At 42.4% G+C, this 20584-nt stretch overlaps 1 protein-coding gene across 2 annotated transcripts in view; it reads left to right on the top strand.

The window, feature by feature from the left end:
* arrdc1b (arrestin domain containing 1b) overlaps positions 1-20584 on the top strand; it is a 44228-nt gene that overhangs the window by 12953 nt on the left and 10691 nt on the right. The window contains exons 2-7 of one of the 2 annotated variants that reach the window (XM_010745777.3): positions 7449-7559; positions 12320-12370; positions 16463-16617; positions 17003-17185; positions 17596-17772; positions 19356-19806. In XM_010745777.3, the coding sequence (XP_010744079.2) occupies positions 7449-7559; positions 12320-12370; positions 16463-16617; positions 17003-17185; positions 17596-17772; positions 19356-19806 (1128 nt within the window). The remainder of the gene's footprint in view (positions 1-7448; positions 7560-12319; positions 12371-16462; positions 16618-17002; positions 17186-17595; positions 17773-19355; positions 19807-20584) is intronic. The other variant, XM_019279258.2, reaches the window with a different exon arrangement.

Consider the following 20584-nt stretch of genomic DNA (forward strand, 5'->3'; position numbering starts at 1 on the left):
TTATTCTTTATTCAGATGCTTCCTCATTGAAATCTGATTTTTAGGTTATTTTCTAGGTTATTTCAGACAACATTCAACATTTACAACATAACAAAGTCCCTCACGCAATACGCTGTCGTTTTGAAAAAAATCTCTGTAAACATGCCATCGTTTCCAGAAATATCTGCGTCCATATGGATTTACTGAAAACGACCTAAAACGCTGTAGTACATATGCCAGACCTGTATGTGGCGCTGTGACGCCACCACACCAATACACTAAAACTAGAAGAGAAGCCATGGAGCATGCGTATAAACATCACACGCTGTTCACAAACATGTTCTTTTGCTGCTCCTTGCAGTAATATAGAAGCAGAAGGTTTTGTTGTAGCAGCCGTTAGTTTCTGTAGTACGAGCACAAGCCTGTAGTGAGGTTAAAGGTTAAAGAGGCAGGGCTTACACGTCTTTGTTTCTGAAAAAATCAGCATTCGCCGTCCAGACAACTCCAGGCTATCTGGCGTTTTAGGATTTTCCCACTCTGGGACCTGTTCTAAAAAAAAAAACGGTTTCACACCTCGAAAAAGCTGGATCCGTCTGGATGCAAGGCCGAAACGACAAAGTATTTTTGCAGATTTGACAAAAACACACTCGTGTGGACGGGCCCAAAGTTTGGCTTTTATATTTATATATGTATGTATGTGTATATATATATATATATATATATATATATATATATACATATACATATATAGAAAGAGAATTGAATTGCATCTAGTGTTATCACTGCATTGCAATCTCCTCACATCACCCTCGCCTAGTATGAAGGGGAAACAACAATTGAAAGGTCAGTTTCAGTTTGTCTATTGTGGGCTACTGTAGAAAGATGGTGTATTAACATGGCTGCCTCCATGAAAGAGGAGATATAAAATGGTAATTTTAAAGCAGCAAAAATAAAAAGATTCTTATTTACAGATGATTATACATGCATAGTAGAGTCATAGTTATGAATATTATATGTCATGTTTGCCTTATTCTGAAAATAGAGGCCCCAGATCTTACACACTGGACCTGTAAAGTAAGGTATCAAAAAAAAGTCAAGTATTACACGGGCAGCAGTATTCACACAAGCCTCGTATAAGCATGATGATTGGCTCTCATATTCTCTTTACTGATGTACCAAAATAAGGGATGAAGTTGACGTGACAAACTCTATGACACGAGGTGTGGCGTTTCCTCCTCTGAGTCTGTTTCTTATCTTGTGACACCTTGTGTTTGACTTTCATCTCTCCTGCCAGCCAAGTGCACTAAAAAAACAGGATATACCTTACAGATGTACAATTGCACAAAATGAATCATTATCTGGGCTCACCTTCCCGAGTTACCACTTAGTCAACGGTACCGCACCTTCGACTCCCAACCCACATCCTCCATGACCCACCACCACCCTGTTCTAACCCACATCAGAGAACCCTTTGATACAATAAAACACAGTAGTCATGTTCAGGCAGCCAAATCTGGAAACACTATCGCTTACACTTCTCTCCTGGATCTGTCCTCTCACACTGTCTAATTGTAAAATCTAATGAGTAGTAGCACCAGTATGAACTCCACCTACAGACACTTTCATTGAACCGTGAAGAGGATCTGGACAGACTCCAGTGTGTTGGCAACAAATCCAGGCAGTTGCTGAGTCAGAGCCTGTTCTGCTGCTGCTGGCTTCCCTCATACTACTGAGTGTCAGTCTCCCTCAGGCTGTGGTGTATTCAGTAGAGAGCTGGCCTCTGGCATAGATTCCTGTGCTGGAAGTTGCAAGGTGTGATCCTAAACTGTTGGTGTTTAGTAGACAAGTTTGAAACTGTCAGCTGCACAAAACCAAACAAAATCTTGTGAGTTTGCACTGCAGGATTTTAGGCTTTAAACCCATTTGTGAAGAACTATTTGAGTCTTCAAGCCTAATTCTTGCCTCCAAATTGATTTGGAAACTTGTTTGGATTGGCTGTTAACACAGTAAATGTGTGTGGAGCTTTGCTAGACTGCAGTGACATTTGTGTGGTAACTGTGTGGCTACAAAGTTGTGATATTAATCAGGAAGCTGCACTGACACACTACTGTTACACCTTTTAGTTGTTTCAGATAATAGAACCCTTTTCACATTGTGTGAGAATATGCAAGGGAGGAAGTAAGATTTAAATATGTACCACCATGTGCCTGTTGAAATATATATTTTTTAAAAACCTCTAGTACACGGAACCTGGTAAACCATTTCTGCTTTTCTTTTGGCATATTTAGGTGAGCTTCACCTTCTTCCGGTGTAGACACACATGTTTTGGCGGTACTCACTCTTACATTCATCCACACCAACAGAAAGCCCCAACAATATAAATAAATAAACCATGGTGCTGGAAGTAGAGGGTCCAAGGGGCCATTGGACCTTCCGCTTCTGAAATGAGAAGGGCATGCTTTACCCTCTCAAGCGACACCTGGCACTGCTCCGTCCACTGGAACGGATCTGAGGCACCCTTTCAGGTGAGGTCGGTTAAGGGGCTGGTCAGCTCCGCGAAGTTGGGGATAACTCACCGGTAATAGCCGGCCAGCCCCAAAAACCGCTGCACCTCTTTTTTTGTCTTGGGCCTTGGGCAGGCTGCAATCGCTGCTGTCTTATCTACCTGTGGACGCACCTGCCCGCCGCCCAAGTGGTACCCCAGATACCGTACCTCCCTCCATCCAACTTCACACTTCGGGTTGGCCGTGAGCCCTGCCTGCCTCAATGACTCGAGCACCGCGGCCACCTGCCGCACATGCTCCGCCCAGGTGTTACTGTGGATGAAGACATCAGCCAGGTAGGCGGCAGCATATGCAGCATGCGGACGCAGCACCCGGTCCATGAGGCGTTGAAATGTGGCTGGGGCCCCGAACAACCTGAACAGAAGTGTGACAAATTGGTACAAACCGTACGGGGTGGAGAAGGCTGTTTTTCATCAGTATCATCACGAGACTGCTCAAGTGGAAAATACACAGGAACCTGCAGCGCCTCCTGAGAAGGCACCACTGGCTCCCCCTCCCCGTCTACAGTGTCGGACAACCTCGCGTCACGGCTGAGCACAGCGCACATATCCCATGTCCCTGTCGGTCGTGAGCGCACCCCCACACACTGCCCCACTAACCAATCTGTGCCCAAGATCAGAGGATGCACAGGCGGGAACTAACTGCAGCCTTCACACTATGCTTTTTACCCTTGTAACGAATTTTCACTGGCACCACAGGATATCTGTGAATATCTGGGTACTGGCGCGGGTCTCCTGCACCTCTGATGCCTGGCCCCGGGAGTGGACGGCCAGATGGTCTTCCGCGAGGGCAACGGCAGCCGCCAGGTCGATGGGGCAGTGACAACGCACCCACTCGAGGGTGCCAGCCAGCAGCCCCTCCACGAACTGCTCCAGTACGATTTTCCCCATCAGCTATTTCACGCCTGTGGTCTCCCCCGGTTGCAGCCATCTATACGCCACGTCCCTCAGCTGCTGGGCATAGATGAACGGGCGGTTGGTGGGCCCCAGCTTGGTCCCTCAAAACTTTCGGCAGTGATCCTCGGCCGAATATCCCAGTTGGTCGAGTACAGCCCGTACGGACTGGTACTGCCCCCAAGAGGAGGCACGCAGGCCGAGCACCGCTGTCTGCGAGTCCCCGGATAAGTGGTAGCAGGCGCACGGCCCACTCTGCCTCCGGCCAGCTGCACACTGACGCTGTCGCCTCGAACATTTCGAGGTATGACTGGGCATCATCATTCCCGGTCATCCTGTGTAGGCCATACCGGAGAGCGAGGGACCCGGTGATGCTGCCCCCGCCCGGACCAACATGGCCTCCAGCAGCTGCGTCTGCCTCTCAGTCTGCTGCTGAAGCGCTGCGAGCTGTTGCCTACTGGCCACTGCCTGGTCCCGGCTCATCGTGGCGACCTCCGCCACCATTTGGGCCAGCGCCGTTACTGGCTGAACCTGCTGCGGTTCCGACATCGCCTCTGTGCTAAGCCGGTTGGGCGGCAAAATGTGACAGGCTTGCTGCCACTGTCGGTTCTCTAGCACAGAACAGTCAGAGACCAAAGCCCGTTCGGAAGGGATTTTTGATTCAGCCACAAATCAGTCCCACACTGCAGCCGTTTGCAGGTGTCTCGCTGCCGTCTGCCGTGTGTCTTTGTCCGTCCTGCCTCCTCTTCTAGTCCAGCACGCTACTGTGTTGGAAAAGAGGGCGAGAGTGATTAGACAGTTGGGTACAGGTGTGCTAATCACTCTCACCTGGCGCTGCTCTCCTGAGCCCTCCCCACACCTCTCTCCTGCAGCTGATGCACCACGCCCCCTTCCACAAACCTGGACATTAACTACATGTTTAAAGTCTCTATAATTCTTTGGGGCAAAGAGGAAAGTCTTGTATACTCACACGGGAGATGATCTCTGCAAATATCCTGTGACATTGTACTAGAACTAGACTCAACTTTTGGTTTTAGACTTCTACTGCACTCGTGGCATCTTTAACCATTTTCTCATATGAACTCTTGACAATGTCTATAGAATCAGGTCCAGACATTGTCTGGAGTTGCCCATGTAGCACAGATTGTAGAGATTGTCTGTGTCAGATGTGTTGTCACCTACTGGAAATACTTTAGGCAAGGAATGGCACCCGCGTAGAGCATGTAGAAGGAGGACTCATCTGTAATGATGGCTATTTTGGATATCAATATTACATCTGCAATATCAACCAGAGAGTATGAAGTAGCTACACTTGCAGTGTGCAGTGTCATAATGACCTGCTCTACACACAGAGAGATGCTCGAGAGCTGGCATGCTTTATGTGGGTTCCAACTGATTTGGGCATTTGTGTTCTCACATACAGCTCCTCCTTGTAATATCTAGACAAGTTCAAGGTGGCGGTGCAATGTTTGAAAGGCACCTGTGACATCATGTCTATATGTGCGCCTCATCAATCATCGTCTCTTATGACACAGCTATGCCCTATTGAGCTCTGCTCCAGCCACTCATCCCGCTGTTGAAACTGCTGCTGCTGCTGCTGGTGCTGCTGCTGCTGCTGCTGGGGATGTTCATAGATTACTCCTGCGCTGACCTTTGATGGCATGAGCTTTTCACTTTTCAACCAACAGACAGCTGTAAACAATAACTTGTCACAGTAATGTCTCCCTTCTCTGTCAGATCTGTGTGCTTTCCACACTGTGAAGTGTACCGACTCCAGAAAGCTCATGCAGTGTGTGAATGTGGAGTATAAAGGTATTATTCTCCTCCATGAATGAGGCAGATGGCTGCAGGAGCAGATTGCAGGCTTTTATTAATGACCACTTAAATGGACGTTAGTGCGTGTGGCTGAAGGGCACAACATCGTTTTGTGAGCTACAGATTTTGGTTTTTACCGGTAACACAGGTCCCTCCCTCCCCCTTTTCTCCCAAAACTGTGCCAGCAGTCCTGTCGGTGTGGAGAGCGCAGCCATCTGCCACTTCGAGAGTGTGTGCGTGTGTGTGGTCTGCGATGCCAGCACAGGATCCTGCATGGGTGTGAATCTGTGATTGGTCAAACAGTCTGTGGCATGATATTTTTACATCAGAGCCTGTGTTTAGGATTTATTTATCTTTTTCGGTTTTGTTTTTTCTGCACATATTGTTATCAAACCAGAATTCTGGGGTGCCAAAATCATGTGTGTGGCACTGTGTAGCCAAGACTGTAATGCAGGTTTGGGCAATATGACGACAGCAGGTAGACATTTTGATGAACTCTTTATGATGCAGTAAGCCCTAAGATCTGGAAATGTGAATCTATATTGGATTAGCAGGATGTTTGCATCAGTGTGATGAAGTAGTACTTTGGCACCAGGACTGCAACAGATTTTTAGTCATGCTAGAGGTCTGTCCACCACTTTGGTCCAAACTAAAACAATTAGCTCCACCGTAGATAACAGCTATTGGATGGCCATGAAATGTGATACATTCATGTAACCCTCGTTATGAATTTAAATCACTTGACTATTGAACTTTTCATCTTTTACTGCATATTATCATTTGTATACTTTCAGGATAACATTTGATTGAGGCTTTGCCTTATTCTTATTGGCAAAAACACACGTTGGGTCACACACATTTAGAATGACACTTAGCCCTATCTGTCTGTCTGTCTGTCTGTCTGTCTGTCTGTCTGTATGCCTGTTTCTCTGACTGTCTGCTGATCAGAATACTGAGATAATACTGAGGCTGGGCCATCTCTGTTTAATCCTCCTGCTTCTGTCACAGTTTGGGTCTGTGTGTGTCTGTGTGTGCGTGTTTGTGTGCATTATCAGAGGATTTTCATTTCCTCACAGACAGATCAACAGAGAGACGAGCAGGATAGAGAGAGGAGGGGTAAAACAAAGAGAGAGAGAGAGAGAGAGAGAGAGAGAGAGAGACTGCAGTGCTCTTCCTGCTGCTCACTTCAGTCTTTTTGTGTCTTTTTTTGTTGGTTCTCCATTACATTGTGAACATTTGACTTATGTGTAAAGCCAAAATTATGTTATCTTTGTGATCTCAACATGATTTCCTGTACACTAAGCAGCAAGTTGCTTATCTTCACCATCGGTTCTCCTTGTTAACCCTCATTCCCTGGCAGCAAAATTTCACAGTAAAAGCCAAGCCCACTCCTCTTGGCTTGGAGGCAACAAGTTTTACAGCAAAGAGCAACAACCGAAGAAAACAGCTCTTTGTCCTTGTTATGCGTCTGCTTTTGTCAGGTTGACTTAAAGAAGCAGGAAACACGTGATTCAGTTCAGGATCTCTGCATTTGTTTTCATTCATGCGTTCTTCTGCATTATCAGCAGTCTTAATGACTCAGCTTTATCTAACCTGTTGCTTGATCACAGGCACCGCCGCCATCATCATTCCAGTAAAATGCAGGTCTAAGGTGATGCTGCAGGAGACAAACAATCGGCGCTAAACCAGTCAAACCTTAAGCCTCTTTTGTTCACAGTTCCACAACATGTTTTTGATAAGACGTTTCTCTCTTTCATCTGTGCATAAACACATCACTCCTAAGCAATGATTATTTACAGCAGAATACACGTGACCAACACCAGAGGCCAATATTAGAATATTTGTTCTGTATTTTTCACAACATTGTGCCCAAACTGACTCCAAATAAAACTAATATGAATGATGATTGCTAAAGAAATATTAAAGCATTTAGGAGGGTTCTGCCATCTAGACGAGACGAAATAGTCTGAATGGTTTCTAAAAGTATTTTTGCTGCTCAAGACATTTTGACTCTGCTGTCTAATCAAGAAAATAATGTGCGTATAAATAAATAATGAAAATAACCATTAGATGCAGCCCTGTGATGGCCACGGGGAAAGTTTCTTAGTGATCCTGCAGTAAAAGTACCAGTAAACATGTACTGCATGTGCAAACGTGTACAGTTGATTGACACTTGGTTTCTGTCCTCTTTTTGCAGCCATCAAGGTGAACTGTCAGGGATCATGTGGGATCTCCAACAAAATGAGTGACAGCTCGTGGGCTCTGGAGGAGCAGTACTTCAACAGCACGTTGTCCGTTGCTGACAAAGGTGATCACACAGTAGCAGATTTCCAGGCTTCTTGTTGATCTTCATTCAAATTTGTGCATGCATTTGTGTGTGTACTACAGTAAATGAAAACCACTGGCTGCCTAGAAGTCGAGGAAAACGCTCAAAGTTACATCTTGTAAACATTGTAAAAACACCAGCATGATTTTTTTTTAATGCAACACGTTGCCTTTTGTGAATGTGTAGACTCCCTGCTGACATCCTATATGTGAAACAAACTGTTTGATCTGTCTCCTCTGAGAGCACTGAAATGTCAGTAATTCCACATCCCTGTCATAACAACACTGTATGACGTGACTGAAGCCTCCTGCCATCCACCTCATTTGGTTTCTGGGAAATCTGCTGCAACAGGCTTAATCTCACAGTGACAGCAGCAGGTTTTTGCAGCCCTGTAGAGAGGAGCTACATCCTCAGTCAGTCAGAGGAGCAGTCCCCTGCAGGGATGTACTGCCTGCCTCTCTACATGTGGCCTCTCTGAACTAAGACATGGTCGTCATTGTCCATTTGTTGTGGAGGTTGGACATACTCTATGTAGGACAGGTTTATTTCTTTTCCCTCCAGTCTCTGGGTATCATCCTGCACTGATGCACCCTGCGCACACACGGAAACAAGAGCTTACAGGACCTTTTGTCATGAGTGTGAGCTTCCATCTTTTGTATGCAATGCCGGTACCACCCACAGACAGGAGGTGAAATGTGCCGTGCATGCATGAAATTTGTTGTAAATGCAAATCCACTGTGGAACTTAATGGCAGTCATTAGAGCATGTAATCTATGTTGGTTAAAATGTCAAGAAATGGTTCAATGTTTAACTCTAAGGACATGTGGTAGACACCAGTCTGTTATACTACAAAGGGCCTACTATACTGCTGTGTACTGTCTGCAATGATCTGGTAGAAGTTATGCTGGTTTATACTGCTTCATACTTTTTTTAATTCACATAGAAAATATGATGAGTTATTACACATTAAACTACTTTACTGCATAACTTTAAATTTAAATTTGGTAGTCACCATAGATTTTTCTTCACATTATGAACGGGAGGGTGAGACAAGGTCTATTCAGTTGGTTATAATCTGCAGATGCCACTATATCCTACACACTGGTCTTTTAATTATCCAATAATATAATATACAGTGTATGAAATATACATACATCAAAAATATATCATAGATCTTCATCCAACACTGGTGCGCTAAATAAATGGGCTAAAACCAACTCTGAGGTTGTTTTGATTGATTGATTGATTGAAGTGTTTATTTCGTATACGCAAACAAAAATAAAAAGAAAGCAAGGCAAAACATTCAAACATAGAAATAAATATTCGAAAAGGAGTGAGAAGAAGAATAACTTCTAACTAAACTCCCACCCCTTCTCTTTAAATAATGAATGACAGTACCAAGCTTCCTTACAACTTCTACAAACGAAAGACTGATCCCATCTAAAAAGTGAAATAGCTTTGCTTTTTAGCAACTAAAGAGACAGATCCATCGGGAGCGGATGAAAACTGGCTCTCCAGCTGCTAAATACTCCACTACGTTCACCATTTAGTTGCTAACTGTGTGTGTCTGCTGTTTGATGCTGAGCTGGTGGTGCACAGTTGGCTTTTAGAGCTTTTTCATTGGAAACAGCTGCCTGTTGTAACTGAAAATTACACTCTGAGTGCGCTGAATCAAGTCAGTAAAGTTTCGGGCTAAAGTAGCTAAACAATGAGCTGAAACCCTATTCACATTCAGATAATTCTTTAGAGGTTTGTTACTAGCAGGGCGTTTAAATTATGTGTTACACTGGATATTCTGCACGATAAAATACAAGAAGACAGGGACAGAGGGTCTTCACTTCTCACGGTTTCATCTTGCATTATTAATATGAGGTGATTAGAACATATTATTACACCAACTTGACTTGTATTGTTTTATGTGATATTAGCTTAATAGGATACAGGTCTTGTGTAACTATCTAAGAAAAAAAAAAACATATACATCATCTGGTCAGTATGTTAAACTGACAGTCAAGTCAAGGCACACCTTAACTGAATTCTGAGTAATACCGTGAAAGAAACAGTTGGGCTTTGGGCGTATCAAACCTCAACTTTTGAAGGCTCGTACACACCTGTCCACAAGACCTAAATACAAGCATACATAACACATTTTCAAATCTAATATATCTGAAGAGTAAAACTCACGTCAGCAAGCACATGCACACACAGTGTGTGTAGTAAAACGCCAGACAAACCACCTCCAAACAGAGGAGGGCATAAATAATTCATTACCCCCCCCCCCCAACTTCCCTTTATCTCTGCCATTTTTCCGAATCCCATTCTCTTCCAAAAATGGGCTGCTCTGTCCCCAAGGGCCGAGCGACACAGGGAGAGAGAGAGGCAGGAAGTGACAGAAAACTACCACGCACACACACACACACACACACACACATGCACGGACACACACACACGCTTACAGTATACAAAGCAAGCAACGTTCACTTTGGCTGACTGATAATGTGGTATGCCACAGATGCTTGACGGTTGAAGACCAGTAGTGTCAGCGTCCTCTCCTCATCCTGTCACCGTTCACAGTTAATGACCTTCAGGGAGTAAGGGTCTCCACCCTCCCACTGCAGTTTGGTTGTGGTTTCACTGTAGACAGCTTTATATTTAGACCATGGCTGAGATTGAGTCACTAGCATTTTCACTGTTTTCATACATTACACACTGATGGTATGTCACACTTCTCTACACAGGCGGTATGTGTTTATCATCATTTTCATCAAAACTGCGGAAGTAAAGCCAGTTCAGCATAGTTGAGTTTCAGTTCTAACTTTTAAGTACAAGGTCTTTTACATGTCATCTGGCATTCTAGTTAACAATACAGTCACTCAGTTAGGGTTTCTATCTTAATAATTCATAAAGATGAATGAGTTATCTACCACAAATTTTTGAATTTGAAACCTTTGTTATTTGAACAATTTAAAGGAGGATTCATTAGTTGGGATTCAAAGAACTACAGTTCCCATGGAGCTTGGAAATCATGGGCATTTTGTTCTAATGATTTGACCATGTTCAAAGTCATTACAGGTCCTCCTGCGAATGCGAACATCTATTTTGACCTGTTCCACTAGTGTAATATAGTCATATTTTTAGTCATTTGTGCCACACGTTTGAATTGTTTATGAATGGTGTTGGCTTAGATGAATACACATGGATACAAATCATTTTCCTTCTTCATGTTTTTTAGACGTCATTCTGTCTGTACCTGTGTTAGCCAGGCTCTCTGCAGTTGAATATACAAAGTGGCTGTTGCACCTGCACAGCACGACTGCTTCCTCCAGCAGTAAACATCATGCAAATGAACACACACAGTACTTCCCCTCAGGAAACTGAGACCAATGGAAAAAGTTGTGCCCGTCCCTAATGAGGTGAGACACGTCGCTGTCTGGAAGAATTTAATTGGGCTGTCAGCTCATCTAGAGATTTAATAAACGGGCTGGCTCAAGGTGCTCTTAGTGACGGGGAGGAACAGACCCTTATTGGTGCCGTATGTTTTTGTTATCAGTTCGACTGAGCTTGTGAAGTAAACAAATATGGAAAAAGTTCTGTAGATAAAGATATTTGTGGCTTTGAGATATATGATAACATTTAGTGTTTACCAAGCCTAGTGGGAAAAATTGGGACCTAGTTTCTCGGTAAGGTTAGAAAACATTTTCCTGGTTCTGCAGCCAGCTTGTGCCATATCTGAGCACTACAAACAGTGAAATAATGAGCTGAGATAAAAGCTTCTGCTTCATAGATACAAATTCTTATTCAGACAATATACTTCCGTGCATTTCCTGTTGTGATACTTAAAGTTTACTGACTGACATTGTTGCATTTCAGTTCCACTTCTGCTTTGTTTTTTGTTACTAGTATTCATATCACTATTTTTCTCTGCATGTTATTCCAAATATATTTTACCTATGCTTTAGAAAATAAGGCTGGTGATTGTATTCTTACTGATTCAAACACATTGAACTACTCGGTTGCACTGGGTGCAATGTGTTCCTTCATTACCACGAGCACGACCTCTGTAGTTTGATTTGTGTTAATCACACATACCCTGCCCTGCTGTTGTAAGTAGTCACTAGAGCACCAAATGTGTGTCACTCCACAACTGTAAATAGTCCCAAACAAGTGATAGTTTGAGTGCTATTTGTTACAGACTACAGTGCCCAGCTGTTTTAGCAGACAGCTTTGGTTTTCTTGTCAGATATGTTTCTTTAGATATGAGGAAAAGCAAAAAGGTTATCATTTAATCTATCAGAGCCGAGTTGGCACAATGACGCTGACCCACAGATGTTCTCACAGAAGAGAGGAATGCACTCAGTCTTGGGTCGATTACTCCCAGCCTGTGCCGACCCTGCTTATAAATCATTGATCAACTTTGCTGAGAAATGCTCCAACTTTTCCAGCTACACGACGGGGCAGTTTATCACTTCCTCTAACGCCAGCTGATTGGTTTCATTCGTTACAAAAGACATCTCGGCTCAACTGTTTGTCTCAGAAACTCCATCCTACTGGGAAAGTAGGTGAAGCCCCGCAGGCACGACGCCTTGCACGGATATCTGATGTTTACTACGGGATATATGATGTCAACATAAATACAATCGTACACACCCAGACTCTGTCACGATATGTCCACCTGCAAAAGTCATTGGGAATTTTTTTGTTTTTGTCTTACTGTGTGAGTAATAAAATTTCCTCTTTCACAGGAACTCTGCCAGCGGGCGAACACAGTTTCCCCTTCCAGTTTCTCATTCCAAGTAAGTGTGGGTATAACCTTGATGACCTGTTTAACCTCTCTCCTCATTCCTGTTGAGGGCACTCCCTCAGTTCCCGTCACAGTTTTCTCATTTTATCATAGGCCAAGGTGGCGTCAGTGAACAGAGTGTGGAGGTGTGATAACCTCTGATAACGCTGGACTTTGTCTAGTATGTTCACTAACAGTGTTCAGCCCTGAGCCCTTTTGTCTCTGACACAAAGCAGACACACTTAGATCTGTGATACCAACGGTGTGTGAAGGCTCATTACACAGTCAATGTTTAAGAGATTTTGGAAGTGCATGCCAGTTGTGTTGTCTCACTATGATAATCTTTATTCCACACGCCACTTGTTGACAAAGGCGTTCTAAATCTGGCTGACAAAGCATGAACAACAGCATGACCGTGCAAATAACGCAAACATCAGCTGAACATACTTGGCACCTGTGATGGTGAACACACAGTGTCTGTCTGGTATCTTACTCTCTCAGGCGTAGGCTGAAGCACGGGGGGGTTGCGTTATTTTTAGTTCCCTCTCCTGTTGTGCAGTCACTGTTTAATTGGTCTTCATGCCCTCATGCTTCGCCCTCCCCTCCTTTCAAGCCCTCAGATTGAGAGCATCAGCATAGGGCATGTTAACTATCATGTAGTGATAAGTAGCTCATTGTAGAATCCAGTGTCTCCTACTGCCCCCTTCTGGTACAGTAGATAGACATATGATGTGCTCTTTAAGTGATTTGGAGATGTGATGATGATAATGAGCTAAGATATGTACTGTAAAAAGCATTCCCAGGATTACATGTGAACACTGAGCAACTTAAAGAGCAATTCCTACTTAAAGACATGGTGATAGCGGCCTTTAAGTTTGTTTAAAGGTGTGTTAGATTGTTTGCGCTGGCAATAATGGTTCAAAGTTCTTTTTCATGGAAGTAAAAGGTGAATAGTTCGTATATACCCCACCACAAATATTGAAAAGGAAGGTCTAGCAGGCAACTATGGCAGGTACAATCCAAATATCACAACAGTGATGGTTCAACTCATAACTCTGTCATCGGTGTATAAAAGTGGGTGCTTGTATTAATGAGAGGGGCTGTAAAGTACTGTACACTGTTCTTAGGATAAAGGTGCTTCATATCAGCCAATAAACCCTTCACTGAAGAAGGTTATCATTAGAATAGAGTGATACTTGACGTCAATAGAATTTTTATTTAGCTGTTTGATCATTTTGTTAAATTGTAGTGTACTATACTGAGAGATGTAGCCAATGTCTAGTCCCAGTCCCTCATTGTTACAGAATTCTCTAAAGTTTCTCTAACACCTTTCTAATATAGTTTCCACACAAAGTGAAGAATATAAGCTTCATTGTGGTAGGATTTATGATAGGACTGTTTTATTAGACAGTATTTAATCTATACTAAATAAACTGCTCAATCTACATCATAAACACACCAATAAAGAAGATAGAACAATCAACAGCCACAAAATATTAGCAGCTAGTTTGGGTGTTGTGTATCTTTGATTACGTTTAGAGAATACCTTTTTAATGTTTACATATTTCTTGTGTTTTAGAGTTCAGAGGATTGTTTGTCATCCTGCTGATGCTCACAAGCTCAGAAGTAGCTAGTTAGGAGAAGGAGCCTTGGGTAACATCAGTACTTTTGAATGACGCTGTACAGGAAGGGAGTGACTTTGTCAAGCCCAGCTCACTTATCTGGACTTGAGGCATCAGGTGTTGCTCTGGCCTGATCATTTCTCACTGGGGGAACAAAGAAATTCAAAGAGAAGAGGAAGGCGTAGGCTGAGATAAACTCAGTACAAGGACACTCAGAGGGATAAATAGGGTTAGATGAAATTTCCTCATTCCAAAGAGTGATGAGATATGAGCTCAGGAAGAGGAGAGATGAACAAAGGTAAGGAAAACAAGTGACACACTGTCCTATAAACTTTTCTCCATTGTAGATGAGCCCTGCATACCATGTCAGTAGACGAAACAAAAATGAATGAGCAGTTGATTATCTAATGCCATATCAGAAGACAAATATTCAATTTTTTTTACTGTTTATTACTGATAAACTCTCAACTGTGATATATTTCAGAACATCAGTACAGAGCTGGGAGAAGGGATTTGGATGTGGAGGTGTTATTGGCTGCTATACAAACAATGTGTGAAATGTGTGCTGAATCAAAAGTTGGACCAATTGAAATCAAATCGTTTCTTTATTCTTCATTTCAAAGGGAAAATCTTCTCCACTTGATCTGTACACTTCTGAAGTCAAAATCCAAATTCATATATTTAGTTTTCGTGCAACTGTGTGTGTAGAACTTAAGCACAATTTTAAAAAATCTTACTTTGACAGTCTTGGTTGTCAAGTAAGCATTGATTTGGTGATTTGAGGGTCAAAGACTGGGCTAAACTTGACGAGAATATTCTTAGACATAAAGAACATTGTTTTAACAGCATTTCGTTGACTATATTCCACCACGAAATTAGGAACTGCATATTGAAATACAGTGATTTAAATGCTGTTGAGATGATTCTTAGAGCTGAGATGATGTGACATAGAGATCCAAACAAGACAAGTCTACAGCCACGCTGCAGCCACCAAGCAGATTACTAACTATTCATGAGGGGAACATTAATTTCCGTACCAAATTTCATGGCAGTCCATCCTGCAGTCGTGAAGACGTTTCATAAAAAAACACAAATGTGAACCCCATGGTGAAAAAATGTCACCAAAGTTGTGAGGATTTATCTGGGAAACATTAATGATTGACTTTTAAAACAAATGTACCCCAATTTACACATAGCTGCCAAGATCTATTTTCAAATCAACCTCAAAATTAAGAAATTCTCACTATGTTTCTAGATTCATACTGAAAATAAATCCTTAAAAAACAAAGTGTTAGGATGCTGCATGTTGAAATGAAGTTGTCAGAAGAAGGTCTTTGACTGAGCTCAAAGGAACAAGTCAGGCTACACAGTCCTCAGCCACTTTTTGTCGCCACCACCAGCTTCTCAGTGTGTTGTGTCTCCAGGGAAAGTCAGCCCGTGTGCTGCAGTCTGCCCCCCCATCGGTCCATCCACAGCTCTGGTTTTGTCACCAAGCTGTCTGCAACAAAACAACAACAGCCCACCATTTGTGCTTAATTTCTATTGACAGCAACAGCAGACTCGTCCCTGGAGCTGACGCCTGCCTCGCTGACATTAACATCTGAATGAGGATCAGGGATAAAGGACACATTAGAATATTGAGGGTGACAGAGTGGCTTAGTTTTTATTTTGACAACACATTAATCACCTTTTTGTATATCCTATTTGGAGATTAATATGTAAATTGATTTTTTCCCCTCTCCTCTGGCTGAACATCTCTCTATCTGTCTGTCTGTCTGTCTGTCTGTCTGGTGACTTTCTCCCCAAATAGTTATTTTTATCTCCCTCTCCTTAAATTTCCTTCCCCCTAGCCTCTCCCTCTACCAGTTTCCTCTTCTTCACTGGCCTTTTCTCAAGTCACAAAAACAATCGGTGTCCTTTCAATTTGGGACAAGATGTGCAAGAATCAGTCTGAAAGGCCCCTTACATCTTGAGACAGCTCTGATAGAGGCCTGCATGGATAAAGACAAAGATTTTAGTCTATCCACTACTAGTAATAATATAAAATATAATCTATTTAGATTTTAGCCTGAATCTAGCTTTGATATAATTGCGTTATTGAGCTTCTGGTGCAAAATAATGAAATCTAAATCAGTCAAACGTTTTTTTTTTTGTTAAATCTTTTTTTCTTCTTACTTTATTTCTTTGTCTTTGAACCTGTGACTTAACAAATACAGAATGGGATACGTATCTGGCCTTTGAGGTTTCTTTTCTTTTCCTTTTTTAATTTGTCTCAGTAAAAAGAATTATATTGATACTTGTGCAAATGAAATTGTATTTTTATGGGTTATTGAAGTTTTAGAACCCACTGTGTGACATTTGAATATGCTACTTTTTTACGCTTTTGATTAATAAATCAAACATATGGGCTTTAGCAGTCATCAAAAAATGTTTTCACTGTCAAAGTAATGTCCTCATTGTCTTTTTTCCCATCCTTTGTTCAGTAGCTGCACCGACGTCCTTCGAGGGACCCTTTGGGAAGATCATTTACCGCGTGAGGGCGGTCATTGACACGCCCCGCTTCTCAAAGGACTACAAAGCCCAGAGGCCCTTCTACCTACTCAACCTGCTCAACCTCAATGAGGTGCCTGCAATTGAAGTAAGTGTTCCCTGCACAAATCCCACTAGTTTTATGCTAATTTTTATCCTTTAGAAATTAAATCTTGCTGTTCTGTTCAGTAAATCTAGGGATGAAAAAAGTTTTTCATATAGAGACAGAAGGTGAAGTGGGGACTCTGAAACGCTGTATCTCTTTATTTGATCAACCTTTGTCTTGGTCGAGGCTTATTTGATTTCATGGCAGAGCAGGATCGAATTAATCTTCTCCCTTACACCCCTGCATTACTTACTTATCATTCACTCTCTTCCTGTCTTTCCTGGTTCTGGGGAACACAGCAGGAGAAGATTATCAGCACGGCATCAGCTAATGAGGCTTCCTAGTTGCTGCACAAACAAACATTTATCCTGTGACTCTGTCTCCTCAGCATCCAAGTTATGCTGTGACCACTAAGAAGTTCAGCTACCTCCTGGTGAAGACGGGGACCCTGATGCTGAAAGCTCGCAGTGACCTGAGGGGTTACATCCCAGGTCAGGTCATTAAGTTAGCCACTGAGATCCACAACAAGTCTGGGAAGGACACGGGATGTGTACTGGCCAGTCTCATACAGGTACCTAAGCAGTGACTCTCTCTTTATTGGATTTTCAGTTGTTGAATATTAAAGGAAATAGATCATTTAACAAGAAAAAAAGACACTTCCCACCTCTCTAACCATCAGATGTTTGTCTTCATAGTCTTAATGATATCCCAAATACCATTAATCACAGCCAGCATGCACTGGAATTTTCCATTTTAGAGAGTATTGACCTCTGAGAAATGTATTACAAATCTCTGCTGGAACTCCGAAGCTTCAAACCTAACCAGCTAATCCTTTCATGTGGGTGCACCTAAAGTCCCCCTATACCTCAAGATAACAGTAATAGAGGTTTTTCGTGATCTATTTCAAAGGAGCACTTTTTCCTGCAGTAAGCTCGAGGCGTGTTTAAAGTCACAGTCACATCGTTTCATGTCCGTGTCCAGAAAGTGACCTATAAGACCAAGCGGCCTGTATTTGACCTGCGCACCATCGCAGAGGTGGAGGGAGCCGGAGTGAAAGCGGGAAAACACGCGGAGTGGAGAGAGCAGATCATCGTCCCTCCTCTTCCTCAGTCAGCGCTGGCCGGCTGCAGCCTCATAGACATCGACTATTTCATTCAGGTCAGAGTTTGTTCATATTCATCCTCTGAGCTTCAGTATCTATTGAAGCAGTGGAGCCAACTTAAAGTGCAAATGCTGTTTAATGTTTGTTTTTTTGGTCCTGTTGGCGCCCACATATAGCAACATTTTATATTTTAGGGCCTGCTGTTGCTGTAAATTATGCAAATGCTACATGGCAGCTGGATATGGTTCATGTACTTTTCATCTCATCCCAGTTTGTTTTCTGACAGATAGGCAGAATAATATCTTTGTTTACTGTAATCAAACCAGTGAATTAATGATGACACCCACTCAGTTTAAACTCACTGTAAACTTCTATCCCTCTCTTAGTTTATATTCAGTATAGTTTGTTTTCTGATGCCAATAAACATAAAAGAATATAGTTAACATCACACCAAAGCTATAAAACTTTTAACTAATCTCTTTCAGTAAACAAGGTGATATTTTTCTTCTCTCCTTCTGATGCTAATAAAATTGTCTTGACAATACTTCAAGGTCTCAAGTTGCAGTTTAATGTATAGTATAGTACATTTAAAGAATGACTGGTGTTATTCTATATTATCTATTGTCACAAATTCCCATGAAAAGACCAAAACCAGCAAAGCATTACTTCTTCTCTGAATTCACCAGAAGGGCCATACCATCAACAAAATCTGTTAAGCTGAATACAAGAGCAAAAGAGGAGCAGAGTGTTAGGAGGTTATTTATGACAATGTCGAAAGTTGCGTGGTTGTGGTGTGGTCCTGCTACTGAAACTCTACTGACAGTTTCAATACAAACATCTCAGCACACTGGTTCCTTCTCAGCACAAATCTTTAAAAACAACTCATCCTAGTTTCATTTAAAAATGTCCCTAAACCTGTAGTTGTTGAAATGTTACTCAAACGTGAATAAATAGTGGATTTGATTGTTTACCTGCGGATGAATACACATTTGGTGTTCTAGTTGGTATTTACAGCAGCAGGTGTGTGTCAGATTGAGTCAAAATAAACTAGTATGTGTGTGTTCATAGTGATAAAGGAACATGTCACAACATGAACATGAGCTCTCTGGCGCTGGAGTAAGATATATCGACTTTTGGGTACTACAGTACTCGTTAGGAGAATACATTCTTTGTTGGTTTTGATCTTTCAAGGGATTTATTGACAATAAAAAATAAAACATCACCAGTCTTAGGGCTTATTGATTTCAGGTTCTAACATTTATTACAGATTTCAAAAAGAAGCAGGTCTGTTTAGACCAATATTTTATGTCCTCATAAATCCAAAGGTTGTTTCCAGTCTCTAGTTTCTGTTCACAGTAGTACTAAGCAGTATTAATGAGGTTCTCACAGCTTAGAAAATCTTCAGGTGTAAATCTTTTAAAGCTAAGAAAAAAAATACTATAAATGATTGAACAACATTGTATATTTTTGATCAGAATTTCTTCTGTATTTTTAATTTTTTAATTTTTTTAAATCACATTTTAACTAAAATAAGCACTGATAAATGTCCTGATTGTGTGAAGTCTAATGAGCCTTAAATAGTGCATTCTAAATGTAAATCAAACAGATGCTCCCTTCATAAGTCATGCTTGTGTTACAGGTGTCACTAAAATCTCCAGACGCAGTCATCACTCTGCCAATCTACATCGGGAACATTGCTGTGAACTTGTCTCCATCGAGGCCCATGCCCACCAGTCCAGTCCACTGCGATGCGACCATCTCAGGTGTGATGCCCAGCGCCCCGCCGGCAGAGGAGGAGCCAGAGGAGGGGCTATGTGCAGGGGGCGTGGCCAGCGAGGAGATCCCCACCAAGAGTCACTCTCAGCAGGACCCCTCAGGTCAGCCCGTCACCATGTCCCCCAGCGCCTTCAGCCACGCACCCGGAGCAGCCCTTCCTCCCAGCCACAGACGGCCTGACGCGTCTGCTCCCCTGTTCTGCGTGTCCACTGGAGCCACCATACCTTTTTTCACAGAGGGAGACGTGACTCCTGTCCCCACCTCCTGTTCTCTCATCCTCCCTCCAGAGTACAGCAGCTGGGACTACCCTCATGGTTAGTTTGTTTGTCCTACCACAATCCTTTTTATGTCTGCATCACAGCCAAATCATGTAATGAGTTGTCTGAAGTTCAGTCTCTAAAACCAGAAAAATCCTGACTCATGGTGTGTCAGCACTTGACTCTTGTGATAGTGTTGTTGTGTGTCCTTCTTAGGTAAACCTTAGACAAACACATGTAATCTCACAGTGCGCTGGCTCAAGTCACATATTAAACAATGGCACACCTGAGCTGTGGGTACAAAGTGATGCCACAGCTCAGGTGTGCCAGACAAAGACAGAACCAGCCAAAATTGAGAGATGTCAAGATGTCTTCTTATATAAATATTTAGTAGTTTAGTTATCGTCAGGCTGCTGTGTGACCTACAAAAGCCAACATTTGTTTTTGTCTTATGTCCCCATGTTGTTGGTATGGTTGAAAGCCCCTAAGAAGATGAATTCAAGTCATGACAACTACTTTTAGATTTCAATGAAAAGCAGTATGGAGACCTGACCCTGCAAGTGCTTCCATACCAAAACCAGTGTTATACTATAGCTGAAAGTCTATAATCCTATACTATGTAACACTATAATAATTCACAGGTTGGAGCCAGATCAATGGCAATTTCTATTGATATTTCACATAGCGCTACAGAGACCAATTTTTGTTTACGACCTGCTATCTCTGCTTCTAATGGCTGGTCCCCCCATCCGTCTTTTCCCCTCTATCTCTATATATAATTACATCACGCGCCGTATCCTTATTCCCCTTAAGCTACCAGTAACGACAATCTTTA

The sequence above is a fragment of the Larimichthys crocea genome, chromosome IV, assembly GCF_000972845.2.
Source record: "Larimichthys crocea isolate SSNF chromosome IV, L_crocea_2.0, whole genome shotgun sequence".
NCBI lineage: Eukaryota > Metazoa > Chordata > Actinopteri > Sciaenidae > Larimichthys > Larimichthys crocea.